Genomic DNA, 26005 nt, shown 5'->3' with positions numbered 1-26005 from the left:
TGCTTGCTTAGTACTTTCTTGACTTTTTATATCTACTGCGTTAGGCCGCTAATATAAAAATGTCGGCGTATGGTAATCCGATATCATGAGAATTCACAAATTATGAGATCAAGATTTAAGGAATTAAGAAAAATAATTTCGTTTTTACAAAAAGTACCTATCACTCAATAAATAAAAATATACACAGACTTCCTAAACTATTTAATTCACATTTGTATCGAGTAGGCTGTTATTTCTCTGTCCAGTTTATTTTCAGAAGGAAGTCCCTAGCCTCCTTCTATCAAGCTCGTTTCCGAATTCAAATCAAAATGCCACTCGTTCATAGCGCCAATTTATATTCGTTTAGGAAGAGCTGAGATATTTTATCCTTTTATAAAGTTGTCTATTTGGCCGGCTGCCCGTAGTCCTCCACAAGTATCTCAAAGTAAAAAGAAATAAAGATGCAAAGAAACAAACGCAGAATCTTATAAAATGCATTTAACGTCAACACACATGCGAGTCGTTCCGAAACGCGTGTAGTTTAGAACTATCTTTATTTTGTAGTTTCTTGAGATAGGAAGGAAGCGTCTGGAATTTGGAATAATGTCTGCAGTTGAGTTTTCTTTAAAACCGGAGCATCGAGCGAGTTCGCTCACTGCGCTACAATTACGAGCACCCTGTACTTGTAATGTATCGTTTTACAACACCGTCGCTTAATCTAAGCGTCTTTGTTCTAAGGCCCGGTAATAACTCATCCGAACACGCAATATTACACACCACAATACCGATACAAATAAATAAAATGCTAATACTTCTTACCTTTTATCTCTCCAAATGTAAATGAACCTGAAGAGTTCTTACGTTTATTCAAATCATTTATATTCAATTAAATATAGCCACATTATTCTCACAACAATAATGAAAAATTGCTATTAATAAATTGTAAAAACTTTGTAATTTATTAATGTATGTACTACAAACACTGTGCTTTCAGATGAAATACAAAATCAATGTTCTTAAAAGGTAGGCACGATTCTTCTCCGTCGAATTTATTGACATTACTGTTTTACCTTAAAAGGTTTTCACTCAAAATCAATCGAGCGAAAATTTAATGACTGCTTTCAGATTCGTATTAATTCACGTTACGTGCGAATGTTCAGCCGAGGTGGTGGAGCATAAAACGTTGTGTTTTCTCGCGAAACAATTAAATTCCTCATACATCGATGGTATTAGGAGCAGGTTTCCGCGAGGTGGTTCGCCGGGGCCGCATTAAGCCGCGCCGCACTCAAGCACATCTTAAGTCCGCTCGGTTAAACCGAGATCTTCGCGTCGGTGTCGAATACTACTCGATCCAGCCGGATCGATATATCGACGGGTGGGCGCGCCTACCTAGCGGGGGCTAAATACAATTTACCTTTGTTATTTTTCGTGTCATTAAACTGCGTCGCGATCTCGAACGCTTGATCGGGATTGCGAACTCCGATGCGAATTGTTTGTGAGCTTTTGTTTCCCACTCCGCTCGCCAGCGACGCGACATCAATTAACGTCGGATCCCCTCGCTGAATTTTCTTCATGGCTGTTCGTATTATTGTAGGTAGATTTAAAACGGAATCATTTTTCGCCGCTGATTACATAGAACAGATTGTGTTTTCGTGTTTCGTCTCGACTTCTCCATTCAATTAGATACACCGTGTTCCACGGAGGTGCATGTGACAATATAACGAACGATGTTTCCTATCTGAGTTTTAAGTTAGGCTGGCATTTATCTGGCATGTCCCCTTGGTTGCGTGTTGCCGAACAAATGGGGGGTGGCCACGGCGCTGGCGGCCGCTGCTGGCGTAGGCGCCTGTTCATTTGTAAAGCTTTATCGCCCCTGACAAATGGCGACACTCACTATTTTTATGTCGCGGACGATCGAAGAATACCGTTCATGCTACGGGACGATTTAGCGCCGATATTCCTAACACAACCACTGTGTTTTGGTAGAACAACACTTCTGTTGCAGTATGTTTGCATGCAACATCTCAACTTTTTTATACTTTCGTCGTATCTAAGAACGTGCTTTATTATATGCTGTCGTAATCTCAGTCCCCAACTTTAATATTACGTGTTGATTATTCAGCCTTATCTAGGCATAAAACTTGGTGGAAAGACACTCAGCGCAGTAAAGCCTCGCTCACTCACTTCCCCACGTTAATGCAAAGGCACGTAGTTCCATGTCGACGCAGAAAGTTGTGCAAAGTGCACAAAGTGCGCGAACGGCGTGGCAAAGCCTTCATTTGTCGGCTTGTGACGGCCGCGTGACAAATGTGGACGCGAGTTTATGTTCCCTCCCCGCGGCGAACGGGGACACGTTGCGATTATGCACCACTATGAAAAATGTAACTCCAGCGAGACTTAAATGTTCCGATCTGTTCTTACCTCATCATTTTTTAAACCGTCTCTGAAAAATGAACAGCGCCCGAGTCATTCATTCGGCCGGCTTTAATTTAAGCCTATATACTTTTCTGTAATGTCGGCGCTCTGTAGCGAAAATTCTATTGCTAGAGGTTTAGGTTAGCGTAGATTGGGTAATTTATACTTGCCTCCAGTCCCCCGCCCCGCCCGGGGGTGGAAGATACAAGTACTGAAGAGAGCCATACTGTTCGTTAAAATTACTTAATGGATCGATTAAACGTAGGGTTTAATTATGAGGTACATTAATTTACTTTGGTTTTCGTAGTCCGTAGTAGAGCGGCTGGATTACGTTGATGCTTTATTTAATGATGGCCTCGCTTAAATGTGCCAATATTATTTACGGCTTAATCCACTTATCGTTGAAAAATGTGTATATTTTTAAAATGCGACATCAACAGGTCTCGTCTAAGGTTTCGTCAGCAAACAAGTTGTAAGATTCGACATAATGATAGCGAATAATTACATCAGACCTCGTAAAATTTGTCGTGCTGTATAATAAGTATTCAATGATAAGCTCCTTGACTTGGTAAAGCAAATTAAAATTCAATTTGTTACTCGAACCGTGAAGCATAACGGATTGTCGACCGATTTCGTCGCCCCTTTTCTTCCATAATTTTGCGAGTCACCCGATCTTGAAGATATTTTCTCCATTCTGCTGACTCCAGTAGCTGAGAGTACAAACAATGAATGAAATACGACAGACATGATAGCGGGAATAAAAAATATGATGAATTGAAATAAATTGGAAATCACTGATTGATTATTTTACCATTACTTATATTCATTTAAATGCTGTTTGAGCTATTCTGAGTGTTAGATTCTGACTTGTTTTTCGATTGTTCATACTCAAGTTTTAGTCGAAATTGGCCAAGTAACATAATTGCGTAACTCAATCAAGATTTAGACCCCTGCATGATTTATGAATACAAATTATTTACTAGAGTTCTGTTTTTGTTACAGGTGGAATGCAAAAAAGCACAACCGAAAGAAGTCATGCTCCCAGCAAACTTGGCCAAGACGAGAGCCGCAGGGCGCGGCGCGTACGGTGAGTTGCTAGGTAGCGGCGTGGCCGGCGCGGGTGGCGTGCGGTACGCCCCGTACCCGGTCCACGCGCCCGCGCAGCTGCTGGTCGGCGCGGGCGCAGGCGCGGGCGCGCCCGGGGCCGCCGCGGCCGCCTACCGCCGCGCGCTAGCCGCCCTCCGCCCCACCCCCCGCCCCCCGCGCCCTGCGCTCGCGCCACTTGCACTACCACCACTCACCTACTCTGTCTCCGAACTCCTCAACGCCCACGCACTCGACATCCAGACCCTGTACTCCCCGCTCACTCACACCACGATCCCGACGCCTCTGCCCCTCTGATCCGCGATCCTCTTTCAGCAACACCCTCATCACCCTTTCTAAACGTTCACCCGCTAGGGCTTCTATGATCAGCTCCTTCGAATGATTCTTTATTGCATTCCTGTTCGCTGAAGCAGCTTTCCTGTCCATTCCTAGCTCTTTCTTACATTCCTACTCTCTTCTCCTACCAAGCCAAAGTGACAACTTTAATGTACTTTAAGGAAACTGATAATATCCAAAGTGTCTTATTTTTAGTAATTGCCATTAGAGAATCAGTTAGTTAGCAGATTTTCGAAATGTGTACCAAAATAATTTAGAAGAGCTATAGAATCAGTTCTTATACAATAATTTATATAAATATTCATACATTTTGATGAAACGTAGAATGAAAAACTGGATCAATTTTGCGTAGGGTTGATAGAGAGCAATATTTTTCTACCAGGTAGTAGGTGCTTAATTCTATTTGATTTACAATACATACATACTTATATAGTTAGAAGATTATAGTATTGAGCCTGGTATTTTCTGATTTCTGAGTAGCTTTTTACTATGAAATATATTTACGAGGACCTTTAGGTCTCGATGATTCTTGCCAGTTTGCTACACATCCATCCATGAAGTCACTAACTTAGCGCCAGAGCATAGAGTGTCATGACTTGCGGACGAGTGGTGGTGTTGTTTGACTATATTTTCATAAACTATATATTAAATCTCTAGCTCTACCATGAATAGCTTTACTCCTTGATGTCGGCTTTTCAAAAATGTTATCAGTGGAAGGAAAGAGGTACCTATTATGTGGATGTTTCTTATCAGTTTTATGGAGATCATTAGACATTTTATTTATTTATGTTGATTTATTTACAATATTGTTTTGTAAAGAAATTATTAATTAGGTAAATCCAAATTTCCATTAAATTATTGTGTGTCCATAGTACTTGTGATAAAATTAGGTAATTTATTTAATTTGAATCCTTACTCTTTACATATTTATTTATATTATTGTGCAATGCAATTACGACTAAACATATGTTCACTATTAGTTTATATTTTAGTTGTATACTTCCGACTCTTCATGATTAACTGTTAATGGTTTAACAGTAAGATCTATCTTGATACTCCCAATATTTGTATTATCATACATAGCTCTCGTAAACTAATAGTATTAATTGTACTTATTAACTTATTAAGTAGGTAATTTTGGTAGCATTTAGAATTAATAAATTCATTTCTAAAATATTTAAAAATGTCTGTTTGTTTAACATGTTTAGCTATAGACTAACACTGTGTAGAATAGATTAACATTGTCAAGTGAAGGGTTATCATCCACTACGATGATCAAGTTTACTAACTTACCCCATTATTTGGAGCCACTTTAGAAAAATGTTTGAAAGTAGTATGCCATTTAGAAATATAGAATGCTCTTTATAAATATAAATTAGACATAGACATAATATTTCACCATATAGCCAGTACTCGTAAGCTCAAAATTTTTCGCCAAGCAAAATAGTGTCTCAAGGCACATTATAATACTCTCAATTTATATAATACATATCTATATTAAAAACACATATATAATGTAAGGTTTAAGAATCGATCGATTTATGTAAATGTTTTTACATTTCTAGATTTCATGTGGTCATTGGGTGCTCTTCCTGACGGTAAGTTGATTCACATTATATTTTCAACAGTCACTTCATATCTATACCCTGCATCTGTCAGACCATTCCTCACTGTTCGAAGAGAACTAAGCTCGTATACGACACTCGTAAGCGGACTATTGAAGTGCTAATCGGGGTACATGCCAAACAGGCGATGCCAGTAATGAATGAACTCAGTAATTCAGTTAAAGTGTTGGTTGGCGGTGTAGATTCAATCAATGTTAGAGTCGCGCTGTGTGCGCCGGTGCCGTGTCCTGCCGTGATGGATCGCCCGCCTGACAGATACACTATTTTGATTGGCAATAATATGATAAACGATCCGGTATAGTAATCATAGCAGCCGTAGACCGTCCGGCCATCATTCATTTTACATTTTATATCCAACTCCATTTTGTTAACGAAACTCATAGTAACGCCACGTTGACTCCCGCTGTACTATGCGTTTCATATTAGATTTTATGACATGTTTTGATATAGAGTAGCATTTGTTTGTTGATAATTCAGTAAGTTTGTTAATGAAACACACTAGGTATCTGTTACGGCAATATGGAGCCGTCGTTAGTCCACTTATACTGTGCTACATTAAACGATGTTTACAAAATATCATCCGCTGGACATTGTCCAAAGCAATGTCGTACCGAGCGCGTGCGATATACTTGCCTACCTTTTATGTGACGGCTCTATTTTAGAATTGGGCCACCGGGACACGTGTTACATACCGAATGTTTATATCGGCACATGAATCACTATCGGCGACGCAGTATTTAAAAAGCAACGTTTCAAGCGACATAAGCCGAATGAAAGCATGCGATTCGGCGATTAAGGTCCGCTTCCGACGTCCCGGCAGCGGCGCGACTCACTAATAACTTGTGTTTGTTTGTTGTGCAGGGTTTCCAGCAGCGTACGCCGCCTACGCGGCAGGACGTAGCTATTCGGGCTATCCTAGCTTCGGGCTGCCATACCCTGCAGGTAATCCCCTGGCGAGCTTGCACCACCAACTGTCCGGCAATCACTACCACCACCTGGCGACTCTCCTGCCATACCACCCGCTCGAGCTCAGCGGGGTTTACAATGTACACGCCATGCATCTGTGAACTCGCGCCGCGACAATGCATTCCACTAACCGCTAACGTCTATCTCGCAGTCGACACCGACCCGCTTACTACTGACATGCTGCTCATTTACAAACTTAACTACGCATACGCTAATTTTCGTAATCTGCTGTGGTGACTATGTCCTAACTTCCCATTTCAACTAACTCGCCGAGGCAAAAGTTCGTGTGAACTCTCACTAACAACTTTACTAACAAGTTAACACCCCTAACAATGACTGAACCATCTAGATAAATCTGCCACGCCGTCAATTACAAAACGTCCATGTTTTGAGAAATGCTATTTATTGTTTATCTTCAGAATTTTGTCGAGACAATCCGGCCAATTGCGAGCGCGTCGCTCCATGTTTACAGACGATTCGCCCTAACGATTCTCAAGTGCTACGCGTCGAGCAAACAAACACTAGTGCAAACAGCGACTCGCCTCCGCCGAGGCTCGGGCGTGCTCGGGCGTGCTCGGGCGCCCCCGCCCTCCGCTACTAGTATCGCACCATCGCCCGCTCCTCATTAACAACGAAAGCTTTTAAAAGAGATTTAAACAGATTCAAACAAAAGTACAGAAAAAGTGACGTCCTTTTTGTGGTGACTTCTATGTAAATCTCGGGACGGACGAAAAAGAATTCCCACTAATTAAAAGTAGTCCACCGGCTTCCAGTCGATCCCGTCGAATGAGACTAGAATGTTAATTTTTATGCGGTTCTTATTGTTCTTGTGGGATTGGTGGGTAACGGGAGGAATAACACTAGAGTAGGCCGAGCGGCGGGGAGCGCGCGAGGTGTGAGCGGACCGCAGCTGCACAAACACTCTTCGCGTTATTTGTCCACACTCCGTGTTTGAGCTGCCTCCGCTCCGCCATAATTACGCCACTAAGCTTTGGCTTTCCACTTTTTTCCCGGGCGGGGCGTACGCCGCGAGAATTTTTCGGTTGGACGCAGACGGCCTCTAGGAACGTGAACACTATTGGAAATTCTAATTGAGCAGGACGCGAGCGAGGTCGGACCCTCGCCTCACTCGGTGAACAACGATTGATGTTATCGCAGCGCAGCCGAACACCTCCGTCGGTCAACTTTTTCCTCAGCACTAGCTGTACAAATCGTTCCACGTTAATTACTTAAGTAATATTTCAACCGCTGTATGACACGCGAAACATTTTCATCTCGTTGTCAATAAAGACGTCTCTGGGCATTCGTTGAATTGTAAATATAATTAGATAGCCAATGCAAATTGCGTATTCTAAAGAAGCTTTATGCTATGATATTCCAAAATAAAACTGGTAGCAGTCTAGGTGATAAGAAGCTGATCACATTCCAATTTACTATCATGTGAATTTGGTTGAGCCACAACCAGTGTATATTTGTGACAACGTGCAATGCTGATGCGTGCGGTGTGCGCCGGCGCGGCCCTCACAACTAATGTGCACAATTTCGCCCATTAGCATTGCTCAGCCGCCACCGGCTTATTGGTGACGTCATCTACATCACCAATATTTCATAATAAATAAATCGTCGAACATAAATTATCAAACCATAGATATCCGGTTAGGACGCGGTTAATTCAATTTCACGATTTGAATGTTAATATCTCAACAGCGCAGGCATCGCATCGCTCGCCCTTAATATAATTTTATTATAAAGTATAACGTGGTTAGGTCCTTTGATGCAGCAGATGCTATGACAAAGTGGCGCGCCGCTGCGATCCACAACTTCGTCGCGCGCCTTTAATATGAACTAGTCGTTTCCTCCAACTTGGAAACGACTGCACGTACGGCTCCGACGAAGACAGTTTTCGAACGTATAAACAACTTTGTTAGTCTCTAATGGGACGGAATTAATGTCAAATAATTTGTGGCACTGTAGTTGCGCGGTGGCGTACGACAACACTTTTCTGAACACATATATGTTTACAAATTTTGGAAGAAAGCATCGTTAAACACGTCCCGAAAAAAAGATGAAGCCGCTAGGGCATAGTTTACATAATAATATAGTTTACTGTACGGCCGAATAACTCGAGGAATATTTACATCCGACACTCGGGGTTCATCGGACGAGAAACTTTCGAGGAAAGGTATATGGCGCCATCTTCTACAATTCAATTACAAGTAGAATGATAGCCGAGATACCCAAAGCATTTAATCTTTACAAGCTGAAACAACTAAGATCATAATCTTATTTGCATATTTATTGAAAATCGTAGTCCGGACTAAATTATAGTAATCTCGACGATAGACGTATAATATTAGATTCTGTAGACGTTTTATCTTCTTCCTCTCTATTATAGATATTAGGTGTAACAATAATAGCGGCAAATAGATTTAGAACTTTATTAGAATCAGTAATCATGTATCGATATCCTCTACGTAGCATGCTGTAGTGTGTAGTGTTTGGATTTCTATAGATAGGACTTAGGTATAGACTGGACACAACTTACCTACCCCAATCAATATGTAAGCCATCCACCCTCTTGCGAAACATTGTGGTGCTATAATAAGCAAATAAATGAAGTTAGCCATACCATTGGCAGCAATAAAAGTTTAATACAGTTAGTATATCGCATTATGCGGACAATTTATCGTAAATTGTAAACAAAACTAAATTTGATCGCAGGGAGGGCTCCGTCCCCGTGCATGCATATGAAATGAGTCGGCACACAGACCGTATATAACAATAAAATTAATAACAAGTAATTTATCCTTGTCCCTCAACTATTCACATACTGTCGGACAATAAAATTCAATAGAAGCAATAGCTCGTAATAACACGTATAAATAATTAATAAAACTTTTACGTGTGACAACGACAGTGACGCACTTCATCGTATACGTAACAATGTTATTTATTCATACTCGCCCGTCTGAATAATCACGTATTTATTCAATTTCTGTTTCTCAAAAACAATCAATGAATAATAGATATCGTATTTACGAGGGGGTAGGGCGTTTAGCTTTGTGTTCAGTCGCCACATAGTATCTTTATATTAACTAAGATAAACTTAATAATATTAGACAGATAAGAAGTAGCGCATCTAGGGTTGGAAATTACTAAGTTTAGAGGATGAAAACTAACCGACATTTAGATTTTTGTTTGCATAGCTTGTCACGGTTTAGCATTAGTTTAGATTCGTAACTATGATTTTAATCATTATAATGATAATATAAAACAATACATCGAGCTTGAAAAGTGTTATTTTAATAGTTTATTGAATATTCGCTATAATTATAATGTAATATATGTATGTATTTAATTTTTAATTTAAAGGTTATTTCTCGATTATATTTTAAATATTTACACTGCTTAAATGATAATGTTATTGATACTAATATTTATTGTTGTTGTTGTATAATATTTTTGGATGCATCTATTTTACGCTACCTTCTTCGTGTTATTGTTATTGTAAAGCGGTTCAGTGTATTTGAATAATGCTTAAAGGTGCAACCACAGGGGACTCTCCCCAAGGTCGGTCTAAGTAATCATCGAAATCTATAGCAATAAATCATTGCTTTATAAATCACCACACCTCGCAATAATTATTTGTCAAAATTAAGGTATTTCATCGAAATTATTACGTAACTATAAGTTAACATTCGATCATTAAATCGCTACGTGTGCGACCGTCCTTATCGCCATCCTCTAAACTAGTCATACTTAAAGTAAGCTTGAAATATAATGTATATCGCGTCGTGTAAGTGTACCCTTAACGTGTGACCGCCACTTTAGTTACCATTACACCCAATTACTGGAACGAACCGTTCCATTTGTATATCTTCATTGAGCAAATGACCGTACGCTCAGGTACGGCTACTCTAATCGTTATTAGTGCTCGGTCATTAAAATTGACTCCCCTTTACGTGATCCATTGCGTGTTTAAATATACTAATACAGAATGTATTATTCAGTGAATAACACCGTGTTCTTGATACAGTTTTGATGATCGAATCAATACGTGGGTAACTAGGTAGGCACACGTACCGCGGCGGCCTGCACCGCGCCGGGCGCAGCGTGGCGTGGCTGTAGCGTTGCGCTGGCGTAGCGGTGGCGCCCGTGCGTGCAGACAGCCCTCCAACTCCAACATTAATAAAGCCAGTCCATCATTTCGTGCGTGCAAACAATTTTAAATAGCCCGAAAACAGTAAACAGGAAACTATCAATTCCAAGTTTCCCCATAAAGATTCGATGAGTGGAGCTCAGGGCGATGTTCTTCCTCTTTTACTCCTCGCTGTAATGATATTTTTTATATCTTTTGTTTTTCCCCTTCATTTTAATTTTGAATTAGACTATGAGTTCTTATCAGGGTTCCGCGTAACGTTTTTTCCTTTCATGTGGAGTGTTTGTTTATTTAAGCGCGGTTCTGTTGGCGGAACCCTCGTAGCTCCGTAGCCGGCTTTGTAGCTTTTTTTATTTTGTTGCCGCAGGTGTAGTGGGAGTAATACCGCCGGAAAGCCGTCTGTTGGTCGGTGCGGAGTTCGTAAACGCGGGCGTGCTCGGCCAGACCTCGTAGAGGCGCGCGCGCCGCCGAGCGCCCGCCGCGCCTCGCCTTACACCTCTCTAACACGGAACACCCGCTAAACGGCTCCCGGAAATTCTTACCAACATAAATAAATCTTTTGTCAAGCGAATAGCTCTTTGGTATTAACGCCCCACGTTCCCCTCTCGAATCAAGGAATGCAATGTCGCAAAAACTAACGTTTTTGTAAAGTAAGGCCCGATTTCGCAGATGCGTGTCACCATCGCCCGACTAGGTTCGCCCATATAGCACGATACAATATACTCAGATGTAAACTATTTGAATATTGAACATTCACATTTCTATTCACTGAGTTGCGGTATCCCTCAGGAAGTAATTCCAATATTTTAAAATTAAATACGTAACTTAATTAGTTAGGTGTCGTTCATAATGCACAAATCTTTCATGATTGTATTAAATGTAACCCATGTGTCAAATTCTTTATAATAATAATTAAGTCTATTTTATAATCATAAGTTTATAATAGTAATTACTGTTCTTATTGCTGTTCTGACATATCGTCTTATATCATTATTCGTAAGTTTATGATATTGTGAAGCCGCTATATTTTAAAATAAAGGAAATTGCCGTTGTATAAGCAAAACGTTTTATCGTTTATTGTCCAATTGATCGTTTACAAATCGAGGCCGATCAGTGCCTCAGTTATTTACCATCGCATATCGATTGCGACCAAAATAAACTGGAAGAGATAGTGTGTAACCGTGGAGTTGGCTAGCGTGCGGTGAACTTTGATTATACGCCTCAAGGAGCCGGTAGGGTGTCAGAGTCGGGTCTTTAAAGTATGTTAACGTTGGCATTTCGTTTTTCTGACTCATCCAATGCGGCACATGCAGCGTGGTGCGGGCGGCGCGGCCCTGCCCAGCAAGCCGGTAAGCGAGCATGGCGCGGAGGAGGCACGCACGCGGCCGCCGCGCGCCGCCGCCGCATCGCCAACATTCCGCACATTCAACACGCTCGCCCTCAGAATGCAGCCCGCGAACCAGACACACCCACACAACTATTTTGCATAGTTCGATCCTCACTTGCACTCTTACCCGAACCGGGAACGCTCAAACCCGAACAAATCGCGCTCCGTATCATTCCGTTGCTCTGTCTGAAACGGTATCGAGTTAAATTAACAGCTCGTCCGACACAAAGTCCAAAACAAAAATAAGGAAGCGACGTTACGACAAATTAACGCCTTGAAACGAAATTCCTTGAAGGGTCACACGGCCGTCGGTTTGAATCCAAATAATTAGCTGGCGAGGCGGCGAGTGGCTGCGCGTCGCGGACTGTGCCAACTCCATTTGTAATTTAAGATATTTGACCGTTAATTGTGTTAGTAACTGTTACGTTTAGTGCTTGTTGCTTAGGTCGGAGTTGAGTGCGACCTCGTTGCGCATCAACCTCTACAGCACTTGTTTAGATTCTCATGTAAATACTAGTTGATAGTGTACTCCATAGCGCTCAGCGGTCCCACGCTGAATTAGCATTACGAGTGCTGTGTTTGGATGGGTCAGAAATTTTTATTTCTTTATTTTATTTACTTTAGATAGATTTTGTTTTATGGATGCCAATAGATTTTGACTATAAATGCGCTAGTCTAGCGAGCTCCATCGTCCATAAATTTTTATTGTAGAATTCCACCGAATTGGAGTGTGTCCGTGAGTGCATAATGGGAACTATTAGCATACTAATCTCTTCTAGTTAGTGTCGTATTGAGCGCACAAATCCTGCGCAATGTGTCCAGTGTACGCACAGTAAGTCCTTTCTCCCCGCATGGAGGACGGTGCGTTAGCTGCCGAGCGCTTTAATAGCCGCACACTCCTGTCGCATTCACCGACACATACACTCTCTAAACTGCTCCGGACGGGGATAAGGGATTTACATACACACAAATTGTGTAAATACCTACCTAGAACCTACCTTACCTATCCACGCACCTTGTGTGCGAACAAACAGTTTGTGATTACCAAGAGAACAGCAGTTCGCCAAAGGAGTGTGACGTCCTCTACATATCTAGGGCGAGTAATTTTGATTTTGAACATTACAGTTTGGTCACTATCGTTGAACATTAGAATAGTGTAATCATGTGTGTTAACTTTGGAAGATTTGAATACAAGTAAAGACTGAAGTGTGGTAGACATTTCATAGTGTTGCGGAGTTAAGAAGTAAATTAGAACATCAGTAGTCGAATTGTCAAATAGACTCTAGATTAGAAATAAGAATTAGACTAAAGAGAAGCAATACCGCGTAGGCTGACTTCGTAGAACCTTCTCAGCGTGTAATAAAATTAAAACTAGTCGAATTCCCGATAGTCTAGACTAGCTACTTGAAATTATTGCGGGCGATTTTTATTACTTATTGTATATTAGAAGAGCTTCGAATTAGTAACTTACAAGGTTTCTGTGAAAAAATATATTTAAAGCTGGAAAATTAAATTGCTTTTTCTTTGTACAAAACGTAGCAATGTAAGCGACTAGAATAGTAATTGGTGGTAAAACAAAATTATGTGATTGGTGGTGCAAACTTTCCATAGATGTATTTATTGTTGTTTAGTTTTAAGACTTTATTCTAGAATAGTATTATTGTAATTTTGTCATTATTTGCCTTAGGCAGCGAGTTTGTTTAATGTACCTAGTTTCAAATTGAAGTGTTAAAATCCATATGATAAAAGCGCAGTTAGAATAGAAAGAAAATATTTTTGATCATAGTATAGACAAAAAAACATTGTAATTATTTAAGTAGTAGATGATTTTGTAGTTGTAAGCGGAACTAATCCGCATGTAGGTATATTATAATTTGACTACATGGGTAGTACTTTTAATTGAAAAGTTTTAGTAATTCGTAGAAAGAGATCATTTGAATAATTTTCTATTTCATAATCTGTGTGTTTTATGAAGATTTTTATCTCGAGTTTCTTTTCGCTTGTTTATTGTCGCTTTACGTGTTATCCGACTAATCCCATTCTATGGCTGAACCACGGAAGCGCGTGTAACGGTTAGCGTGACTGAGTGAGCACGTTATTGGCTGAGGCAGCGAGCCTCCACGCGAGCCACACTCGAAGACTCCTGAGATTTAGAGAAAGGACACGCGGTTCCTTCTTTGAATTACAAATGTGTGCGCGGCGCGTGCGTGCACCCGACAACACCCAGCATAGAAATTCGATTAATTTGCAATTGAGATAAGTCCCAGCGGCTAAACGATCGAAAACCCGCAAAAGCGTATCATCTTCACTGTGAGTTATTGATGGCACCTATTAAATATACGTTTTGGGCGAGACGTGTGCGAGAACCCCGGTAAACGTTCAAATAAAACATTTCAATCGCGCCAAGTGGGAAATGAAGTATTGCGATCCTGTAGGTGACGGATGATAACTTCCAGTTTTAGTTACCGCCGTATTTTTACATACTTTCAGCTATTTTCAGCTGACGTATTTATATAAAGTAACAAGGCCTACACTTTTACCAATTTTATAAAAGCCACCGAACGATAAATGGTTTTACCTTCAGAAAACATCAAACATATTTTGTACTGAAATCTGAGTACCTACCTACGTACATAACCTATACCTACGTACATACTACACCCATTACAGAACAAAACGAAAAACGGAAAGCTAAATATCAACACAAAAGAATATTGATTGTAACTTTTCCGTTTCTTTTTTATTACTTCCATGAGTAAAGCTAATAAAATACTTACTCTAAAATACCTACCTTAAAATTCGGAGCTGATTTTCGAAGTCGAGGACATTGTAACACATAAAAAGTCCCGCGTAATATAGTGGCTCCGAGGGTGGGTGTTACGTCGGTTGTACGCTCCGTGAATATTTCGTTCGGCCGTCATCCTACTTCTGAAGAAGAATTATTAAGTTTGCCCGAACTTCGCAATTATGAAAGTTCGAATAGCTCTCACCAGACGGCCTCTGAATTTATAGATGAATGTGTGCCCCCCGCGCCCCACGCTCGCAAGGTGAGACACACTACGCCTAAGTAAAACTTAATTTAGATGAGCACTTTCCCAGGAAGATAATAACTAGAAAAAGCAATCTACAATTAAGCGAGTAAGGGCATTCCTGCGATTTGGCGTACCAAACCTGATAGTCCGAAGTTTATCACCGAAGAAAACTCCGTAATTACACGTGCATCAACTTTTTGAACTTTGAACTTTGTTGTTCTCGTCTTCGTTTCTACTTATTTGTACCCCGTGAGCTAAGTTGAAAGCGTTGAGGAAGTTTAACTATTACACGCACAAATGACACAGTGAGCATGCGTTAACATGGATGTACAAACCATACATTAGTTGGGAGCTACGTCCGACACAGATATGACCACTGTAGATAACTCGTCTCGCTCGCATGTAAACTGGATTGTTTAAGTCGTAAATTATTTGAGGTCAGGAACACGCTTCGCACCCAACTTAGTTGGGCCTGTTTGTGACTTTGTTTGCTGGGAACCGACCCGTGAACTATGATTGAAGCGATAAACAATGTTTAATAACAATAAAACCTGACGCGCTTTTACAGGTTTAATCATGACAATTCTTCTTTGGAGATAAATTAGTTACTAATTACATTCGTTTCAACCTGTTAGATAAAGTAGTCTTATTTCTGCCTACAGTTTCTTTATTTCTTGAAGAAGACCTATTAGGTATCACACTCCTTTAAATTAATGAGTATAAGGAGTCGATCGTCGAGCGCTTCGCCGTAATGGGAAAAGAATGAACTAAGACCGATCGACATATTAATGATCCCGAGACGTGTCTGCGCCAACACTCGAATTCTTATTTATTACACTGGGCCCTCAAATAAATAGCCTCTCACATCGCAAAGTAATGTTATTAAAATGTGTCAGCATTTTAGTAGGGCGGCACGAGCGGGCGCAGGCGCGCTCGCGAGCGCGGGAGTGGGCACCCGCGCGCCATCTATCATTCATCCTCCATTACTTATATTGTACTTTTTTCGCAAAGTCACTCGCAGGCCGGTAATCACCTGGTGCGACCGCGGACCTCCATTTTTCACACTAAATCATAACTCGCGCATCTGACAAAAATAAAATTTGTCGTACAAGCCAATAGGGGTAAATGGTGACACTATGAGCAAGCAAAAAATGCGGGACGAATATTAATCTAGTTATTGTTGAGTTGTCGGGTTACGTTTATAATGAATCTACAGCTTAAGTCTCGTCAGATTTTGTAAAATTAAATTCTATAGAAGTTTGTAGAGATGTTTAAGTAATGAGTACATGTAGGTACGTATGTAGATGTGTGATTCGAGGCAGAAGTTTGTGTAACTCAGTTACGGTTGGCGTCGTTATTTATTCTCCGGTTTAGGTCGGTTAAACAGAGGCGTGAGCGCTGCGTGCGGCCGGCGGCCGGGCGGTGCGCGTCGCGAGTCGCAAGACGCTGCGACGTGCGCCGTATGCTAATGCCCTTCCCTATTCAATAAGCAGACCGCCGCGTGCCACCGAGAACTCACGTCGGATAATTTACTGGATATTTTGTAAAAGTTTTTTCGCCCTCTGTGATTTATGCCCGCGAAACTTCGAGCTCTCTTTTTCATTTGAATGCACGTGACATACGTGATATTTTTTTGTTCCGACATAATCTGAGCCCGGGGAGTCTTCTGTGTCCTCATTCGTCAGCTCCGCATCTGTCTCCAACGGTTAAATTATTCATGCATTTACGCGCTTCAACTTTATCCGCGCTAGAAAACTTTAATATTGAGTTGGGATTACATCGATAGTCACTTTACCGTTCAATATGCTAAATTGAGGAAAGATGAGGTGAAGCCGCGAGGGCGGACGGAGTTTTTGAAATTCAAAAATTTCGATGGTTCAGTCATGAATGTGTGTGTGCTATCACTAATGAGTGTGTGCATCACTCGTGTACGTGGAGCGGATGCGAACCGTGTGTATGTTTGCAGTTGACCTGACCAACGGCCAACTGACACCGAACAACAACACACCGCTGTTGGCGCAGGCGCTCTCAGGTGAGGACGCCGACATGCCATCAACACATCACTACACACAGGGTGTATACTCACTGGGGCTCTACCATTCACATCCATCATTATATTGCCTATAAGTCTCTTCATTTTAGAGACGGAACAATTTCCACAATAATTGCGTTCATGGTAAGCCCCCGCCCCATTCACATCACTCCTGACAGGACACAATTGTACCATTCCACTGAGCTCGTACACCATCGAGGCACACAACTGTATATATCTCACACTGACTGTATATTTGACACCAACATCGTTCATCACTCACCGGTGACAAGTCATCATAACATTATTTACGAAAATAAGCGCTTAACTACTGCTTTATGTGTACCTTCTTATTCTTGTATTCATAGTGTGTCAGCGGGAATCGGTGCTATCTTTCATGTGGTAATGGTTTTCAGCTTGGGCTTGAACAGTTTTATACTTTAACAATAATGAATATTTACTAATTTATGCATAATTTATCTACTAGAAAAAACGATAAAAGGCTGTTCCACCTAAAGCTCTGGTATAAAAGAGTTAAAATTACACCTTGGAAAAGGAAAAGCGTCGCCCAGTGATACGAAAAAGGCCAGTACAAATGGCACAATGTTTCGCATTTTCGCTGGCTGAATAAACACGTGGCACTGTCTATCTCGCTTCCGTCACCGAGCCAGTGAGCTTTGCCCAACGAGACCAAGCCTGACTTAAACGATTTTTAGTCTTAAAATCGCATATTCGGTGGGAATTCTCACTGAATCAAAGTCGAACAATGCTAGTTTTATAAAGGATTTTAGATGAAAATTCATACAACACAATGGAAATATTATGATTGTTTATTGCTTGTTTGAGATTAGCTGCAATAATGACTGGGATGTGATCCCTAAAAGAGAGATGCCTATATTAAAAGGCTGTCCCAAGCCTGAGGACAGGTGAAGCCTTCGACATGTTACAGTCCCGCCATGCAGACAGATAGGCTGATGAAGGCAGCGCAACACACTCTAAGTGTAGGTTATGTCATGTCCCCAGTGATGAACAATTACCAAGCAGCAGCGGCCGGGTTCGGGCCGCCGGCGTCGCCGCACGCCGCTGGCGGACGGGCGGGATTCCCAGCGGCCAGCTCGCCGGGACCAGCGCTCGACGTGTATGGCTCGGCTGCTGACAGCGTCGGCTACGTGCAAGCCGCAAGCCCGCAACCCTCTGGATTCCCGGCGATCGCCGTCAGCCGTGCGCCTCTTAATTACACCCCAGTAAGTCCCTATACATATTTGCTATTTTACCTACACCTGATATAGGTATCACAATATAGATTCAAACAGCTTTTTAGCCTATGACGTCAAGCCTGTCAAATAATTTGGTGATCGCAGTATTATTAACACGCAAGATGCAGCGTACCTCGTCTTGATATAATCCTAAGGCACCTGTTGCGGAACTCACGCCAACTGAAATTGTATGTTCGTGACGGGGACTACTAGCTTTGTTGCTGTATCGTTTTTATAACTTAAAGCAAAATTATGCGAAGTTACAACCGAGAATCCGAAATGAAATTATATCAATCCTAGATGTAGAAAGGACTTTATAGAAAGAATATAAGAAAAGTTTTTCATACTTATTTTACTTCATGATGAATGGGATAAAGTTAATAACTTTTGATTCTAACTTTTTTCATTTATTACATCATATTCAAAATGCCTTCAGTAACGCCCAAATGAAGGCAATTCCCAAAATTGTCCTTGTTCGAGAACTTTCAACTGTCACAGCATTCAAATTAATGTTTGTTCTGTTTTGTTTTTCTCCAGGACGTTTGATTCGCGTTCTGTGATGTTAAAATTCATTTTTGCATTATTCATGATAACAGGAAAGAAAAATAACTGTGTGTTTACACAATCTTATTTCTCGGGAGCTGTAGTAAATTTGAGTGTCTAGCCGGTGTAAGAATTTCATTAGCAGTTAGTCATCGCGGAATAAGGCACTAAGTGCGCGGCGGTGTCGGCGCGGCGCGGCACGGCGCGGGGCCGAGCCTCCAGACTCAGACGCAATTAGCAGCCGACGACACTCTAAAATTTTAGCGAGACGGTCCAATCTCATTATGGAACCGATCTTCCTTGTCGCTCTTAAAGCGTAATCACCATAAGTTAGCGAGCGAGTGAAGCGTGAGAGATGCGATTATAAAGTGTTCCGAAATATGAGCGCGGCGGGGGGCGGGGGCGGCGCAATCTACGCGGTGCACTGCCGCGGGTAATGGCTTTTTAAAACTGCGACCGCGCTCCATAACTGGTTTCCTGAGACGCCATCAGTCTTCATTGCTTGTCGACGCCCGCCAGCCACCGCGCACCACCGCCGAGATCTTAACTCCTCACGTCGTGCTATCTTGAGACATTTTTCACACTGCACTCGAAAGCTGCTTTAATTTTTACACTATCACAACGCTGGTCTTTGCCAACTTATTACACGGTCATGTGAACTTTTAAACGAACTTTCAGTTTTAAAATCCACTCGAGTTTTAGAAGAGTACCCAACTAATTTGTAATGGCCGTCCGCCGCTGATCAAATAATCGGGAACAGTCAATCTACAAGGGCCGTCGTGTAATTAAATGTAGAACAGGTATTGGACACGAGCGAGCTAACTAATTGTTACTCGAGGCTTAATTTGAGTCATTCGCTCGCGGCGCTGAGCTACCCTTCCGTTTCAGGCGCGTCATATATCAAACGGGATATTAACTCAATCGTCCGTAATCGCCAGGGCAAAACAAATACGTCGCTAATGAGAGAATGAACGGTCCAGCCGTCGGGCGGGCCGGACCGGCGGCGCATGTGGTTCCCGGGTGTAAAACGGTCTTATTAGGTAACGGGAATGCCCCCACGGGCAATAACCGTAAATCAAGGAGAACAAGCGGTGTAATTACCGTTGCCGAGCGGTCGCGCGCGCTGCTCTAACTCATCCACTCAGTGTTTTTATTTTGTTGGCCACCGAGCCGGCTACCACTCTATCGACTGCAAACACCGAACTTACTGCCTTTAAATCTGCCCCCGGAGAGGTTAATGTTCGCCTGAACGGTTTATACTTCCATTCAATTATAACCTCGCCTACATGCCAATAATTTTAGGCGGAGCATTTCAGCTATCTAATACTGACTCGTGTTTATTTTTCTCATTTCAGGGACCCCTGATTCCTGCGGCGTTTACCAACGGTTATCATTGAAAGTGTTATAGCACAAATATTTTACGTGAGTATTACAGTGTTTTAATGTGCTTTTGCGTTCCACTCTATTAAAATGTCGTTATGCTGAATAAAAACGTCCGCGTGTGTTCATAGCGCCGCGAGAATGAACACTTGTACAGCAATTACACAAAATGTTTTTTTAAATGGTCTCATAAGACTTATGGCTAAATGTTTAATTGGTTTATGAGTATTTATTTATGAATGAAAACTGAAAAAGTTTATTTTCATTGAAAACTTATTTTGCATCGCCATTATTAGGTAATTTTTAAGACCTATAACAATTTTGTCTAACATGAGTGATGGCCGGCAGGTGGCGAGCGGTGTGGCGGCGCCTAGCGCGCCGACTGGAGGCGCCGCGTGCGCCGCGCCGGCCCGCCGCCCGCTGCCCCCCGCGCACCTCCCGCCCCGCGCCACCGACGGACAACATCACCAGCCGTCTGCCGCGCCGTCTCACCTTCCCTCAGATCCCAATCTCTCCTCATCCTCACATCTCCTCCTCCTCCTCATCCCCCCCACACTCACCACACTCTCCCCCCACCGACCCGGTCTTGTGACCTCGTCTATTGTAAATAACGATAATCTACTTTTTGTCGTATGAACGAGAGATAGTCTATCGATTGAACAGGTATTTTTTCAAATTTTTCTCGCTTTCGACTGTACCGTAGATGTGTTGTCAGAGTAATAAACGATTTAAACTACAAAAAAAAAATACATTTCATAATTATATAAAGTGCATCTAGACGATTTAATTGCAGGGAGGTATATCTTAAATATTTTATTATTCATAGTTGAATTACAGCGTAAGGTGTAAATGGTCCGCGACGCGCGGGACTCAGTAGGAAGGTGTATCTCTGTGCATTGTACGCGTATGGTAGGGTGGCGCGCTCTGCGCCGGCGCCGACGCGACACCCGCGCGCCTCCCCGCTCGTCCACCTACACATATTTTATTCTATCTATTTTTAATATTAATGTCAAATATTAACATAATTATTATACTACTATAATTATATTACGCATATTTTACCTATGAATGTAATTATTTTCGCCTAATTCGAATTGTATAAAATCACCTCTTTGAACGGCTGTTCTGTTTCAGTAGCGATCAAGTTTCTCGATTACTTCCGTGTAAGACTACGTTAGTTACGCGTATACATACTTTCTAATATTATGTATTATGATATAAAATTTTATCCTAAGGATAATATGATCATATTTACGATTCATAAGGACGTTTGGAAAGCTAAGTCGGTACATTTCAGAATATCTCTCATCGCGTTAAGATAATTCGTTTCTATCTTGTACCTTTGAACGTAGGTATTGTAATTATAATAAATAACAATTTGTGCATTACGTAATAATATTTCATTGTTTCTTACATTGTATTTACCGTAATTTAAGACCACAGTTGAGGACGACAACGCGGCTCCGATTGCATTGAGGAGTCACACCGTACTTAGTTGTATTTAAAATTTTAATCAAATTAATAATAACAGTAAAGTTTCGTACAGACGGTATAGTTACACGACACAAAACATTTCAATAAAATAAAGACAGGGATATTAAAAAATAACAGCCAAAGGCGCAGGTTTGAGGTAATAGAATAAAATATGAAGTCAATTCATTAATCATATTCGTTAGGTACGGGAGACATAACTGTCGAGCACTCGCCTAGGTCGCAGCAGTAGGACTACGCGGGCTGCGCGCGTAGCAGTGCCGGGCGCACGCTACGGCGTAGCGCCGCGCCTACACGCTGCTATCGCCCAAACCGCGCATGCGCTCGCCGCTCGCTATACATGCACTCGGTTGCATTCATTCGTTATTTACTATTATTATTACTCATTACCTACATCAATTAAACATTAATATTATAAATCTAGGTATTAAATTTTAGGTAATAATAATAAACAATCTTTTAAAGCTATTATTATATAAATACGTTATAAATATAAATGTTTCCTGTTACAAAAAAAAATATTGAAAATGATACGAAATAAATCAATATTCTTTTTAAAGGTAATTTATTACTTATGAGTATGTAGTTAATTGAATAATGGAGTGTTAGATGGAGTGCGTTCGTCGCCGAGCGGCGCGCTCGCTTCGCGTTTTAGTTCGTTCGTGCCGAATTCGTTCGCTGAGATGACGTCACGTGCGGCACGCCCGCGCCTCGGCCGCGCCTCGGCCGCGCCACGCCGCACACACCGCAGGAGACGCGACCGCGATTATGTTGTTAAAACGTTAGCTAGGAAATTGATAATGAAATCGAGAGGTGTGAGTCTTTAGGACGGTCGGAATATCGATATCATACCTAACAAATTAACGTAATTATTTGTTTTATATTTACGGTGTTATAGGTATTTAAGACATTTTTTCTTAGAATATTAATTATTACGATGAGATGTTATAATTGTTAGGCCCGGGCCGGCGGCGGAGCGGCGCGCGCGCACCTCGCCGCCGTCGGCCGTCTCATTCACTCTCACATCCTCACTATAATTATATTTTCTTACCGACCTTTTTAATGTAGGAGAAGCGCACACGGCCGCTTGTCCCCGTGCGAGTACGAGTACAAACATACAAACAAACATATAGTGAGAGACGTTCGTTTCGCCGCGTTCGTGAGAAGCCATCGGTTCGCCGCGATTGCATCGAGACGTACACAATGACAATTATTGTATATACATAGTTAGCCGCATGTGTAAAAAGACGTTTAGGTAGACGCCGAAGTGTGGCGTGTAATTGTATGCGACAGATGACGCGTAAGCGCTGACCACCGAGCCGACAAGTGTGGCGCCGCCCTAATACTGGACCGCGGATTTTAACACTCTGCATTAACACCTATAACTAACCAATATGAACAAAAAAAAACACCTAACATGAAAAAAAATGAAATATCACACAGTTTTCAAATATAACACCAATTTTTCAAATTACTTTTTTGAGCGAGGGTTTAAAACCGCGTGGTGTAAGGGTGGCGACGCACCGAGTTACCATCTGGTCGATATTAGATTCATTCAGCAATCAGGATTAGCTGACGGATGTTAGTTTTTCATTATTATTGTTAAGTTATAATGTTTGTGAGTTTCGTTAGTGTCACCTAGGGCTTCTGTGTGCGGGCCATATTGTACCGGTGTGTCATATCATATGTATTTTAAGTGCGATAATGATTTATCTGCTTTCATTTTCTTCAATTACATTTGTTTAAAGTTTCGTTACTCTCTTAATTCTAGCTGCTTAATTATTTAGTTTCAATACGTTCTCAATACTTTGAATTATATTATCTATAGAATTATTTGGTAGTTTATATGGCCCGTACTTAGGAAGCCACTTCTTTTGAGTGCGGTCGTTTGCGGTGACCGTACGATCACCTCGCGGTCACGGCGATGTCACCGCAAACGCCGCACAGTCCCTCTCGCTTGTTCGTATACGCGGTAGTTGAGTTACTTCAGTCACCATTTAGACGTGTTCTATATCAGAATAAAGACTACGTAATAATAAGCGAGATCTCAAATTTATTTTAAAATTCGTTATGTGATCCTAATATTGCGACTTATCGTATATATATGTATGTAATAAAATTAAAAAGATAATTTATTATATTTTGTATAACATTCTACGTTTATTTACACTCGATCTACTTTATATTAAAGATAATAATTAATTTTAATCTAATAATGACAGACTGGTAAAGTTCGTAGAGTCGCCGCGGCGGCCATAGATCAAGTAGCTTTGCATATTCGGCGATGGCCAACTAAGAGTTTCTTGGACCAAAGGTATACTAATTCGCGTAGAACCGGAGGCGCAGTGGCTCCGCACGAACTCCGACCCGAGCCGAGCGGCCGACGGTCAGCCGAGCGGTCAGCCGAGCGGCCGACGGCAGCCGACCCCCGTCCCGCTCCCCGGCTCCCCGCCCCTCCCCCCAGCGCAATGCCGCCCGCTTGGTTTCGTTCTCGCGGTTACTTCTCGATTGCGTGCTTCGCGTGCTGACTGATTTTCTATAGCAATAAAAATCAATTACCTAAGATTTTACATTAAAATAAATTTGGATTAGGAAAGGAGATAACGATAGGCGAACGATCCGCGACTGTCCCGTCGCGGCGTCGGCGCATTATTTTCGTCATTTCTTCGTGTATAATATGTTACATGAATCTGTATACAATATGGATATAAATCGTAATGATGAATAAAATTAGTTTTTACGGCATCTCTTTATTAAAATAATGATAATATCAAAACGTTTTGTAAAAAGCGGTGGGTATGTCCGCCGCCCCGATTTCGTGCACCAATGCACTTTCTTATTGGAATATTACATTATATAACTTACATAATACTATGAGATATATAATCATACAGCCTTTCGGGGCGCGCGTGTATGGCGATGTATGTATACACATTGTGCAATGTACATATACCTTATATAATACAATGATTTAAGACAAGGTTCACATCGTGCCGTGTGTATGTGGTAATAAATATAATATGGACATTGTTCAAACAATAACCAGTTGTTTTATTTACTCTCCGTTAATAATCTAAACCTATCCAATCCCGCTGTTTATGTTTTAGTTAATTATATTTTAGTAAACAATCATGAAATTTTAATATTCAGCAAATGTTGGCCAGCGCTTACTGAATATTAATGTGTTGGTACAATACATACATTCATATTTGTTAATACCACAATCAATCAATATGAGAATAAACACGATACTGTATTATTAATTATTTACATTTCAAAACAACAACAAAAAACTGCAAATGTATCATTGAAAAAAAGAAGATTAATTTTATGAACATACATAGGTCAAAGTATCAACAATAGAAAACCTTTTCAAATGAAATCATGATTCAGCAAAGAGATAGCTACTCTAATTAAGACTCGTAAGTCTTACCTAAGAAAACCTTGTCTGGTGGCACCAAGGAAAGTCTCCAGTTTCTGCAGAAAGGCGCTCTATTTCGTAAGTATCCTTATCGTAAGTATGACAACTATCATTATAAAAAAATTCTATCTGTACCTATAACAATGAATATTCAAACAATAAATATTTCAATGAAATCAAAAGGTTCAAATGTAGGTATATATTCTAAAAAAGTCCTGTCACAAAACGTATTAGGCAGTGGTGAGAGTTTAAGTCACAGTAAAGTCTTTAAAAAAATATATTTTGACTACAGAAGTTGTGATTCACATGCATATTAGATTGAAAAGTGAACGGGTAAGAATAAATTGATAATTCTGTATTATTTTGTATAAATATGAAACAAAAAAAGACATCGTCTGAATCTGAATATTAGACGTGGCTAAACCCGATCTTAACAGTGTTTTGTAATAAGCAAAGACAAACACTGATTTAAACTATAGTGTAACTAAGTGTATAATTGTTAAACACTAATTACCTACAAACACGATTACACAGTGTTTAAATATTGTCTTGTTAAAACACTGAAATACATTAGAGTGGAGAATGTTATAACAAAAAAGTTAAGCCTTTGGGAACACTCCAAATGTGATTAGCTCTATTTTAATTATTAGATTCACACGGTCGTTCCAATGATTCTAATAATGTATGTAGTTGGTGGGACATAAATTAATATTGAAAACGGCATGCTAATAATGCTATATCAATGTGCTAGAAAGCCTAACACCTTAAATATCTTCAGAATAACGTTAAAAGTATTCCAGTCCTCCCAGTTCAAATTCGTTCTAGAAAACTCAAATAGGTAGTCTATGGCAGATATTTAGATCTTGATTTTTATGTTGA

At 40.9% G+C, this 26005-nt stretch overlaps 1 protein-coding gene across 7 annotated transcripts in view; it reads left to right on the top strand.

Annotated features, from left to right (window-relative positions):
• The window catches only part of LOC124631093 (RNA-binding protein Musashi homolog Rbp6), a 461305-nt gene extending 436558 nt beyond the window's left edge, over positions 1–24747 (top strand). For 2 of the 7 annotated variants that reach the window (XM_047165258.1, XM_047165263.1), the window contains 7 exons: positions 3397–3481; positions 5400–5432; positions 6321–6401; positions 16970–17035; positions 18059–18279; positions 20190–20256; positions 20563–24747. In XM_047165258.1, coding sequence (XP_047021214.1) covers positions 3397–3481; positions 5400–5432; positions 6321–6401; positions 16970–17035; positions 18059–18279; positions 20190–20231 — 528 coding nt within the window. In that variant the 3' untranslated portion in view covers positions 20232–20256; positions 20563–24747. Of the gene's footprint in view, positions 1–3396; positions 3482–5399; positions 5433–6320; positions 6402–10951; positions 11156–16969; positions 17036–18058; positions 18280–20189; positions 20257–20562 lie in introns of those variants that run through there. The other 5 variants (XM_047165260.1, XM_047165265.1, XM_047165259.1 and 2 more) reach the window with 4 other exon arrangements.
• The last annotated feature ends 1258 nt before the right edge of the window (positions 24748–26005 follow it).

Source organism: Helicoverpa zea, chromosome 6 (genome assembly GCF_022581195.2).
Source record: "Helicoverpa zea isolate HzStark_Cry1AcR chromosome 6, ilHelZeax1.1, whole genome shotgun sequence".
Classification (NCBI taxonomy): Eukaryota; Metazoa; Arthropoda; class Insecta; order Lepidoptera; family Noctuidae; genus Helicoverpa; species Helicoverpa zea.
This window is presented reverse-complemented; position numbering and strand designations above follow the sequence as displayed.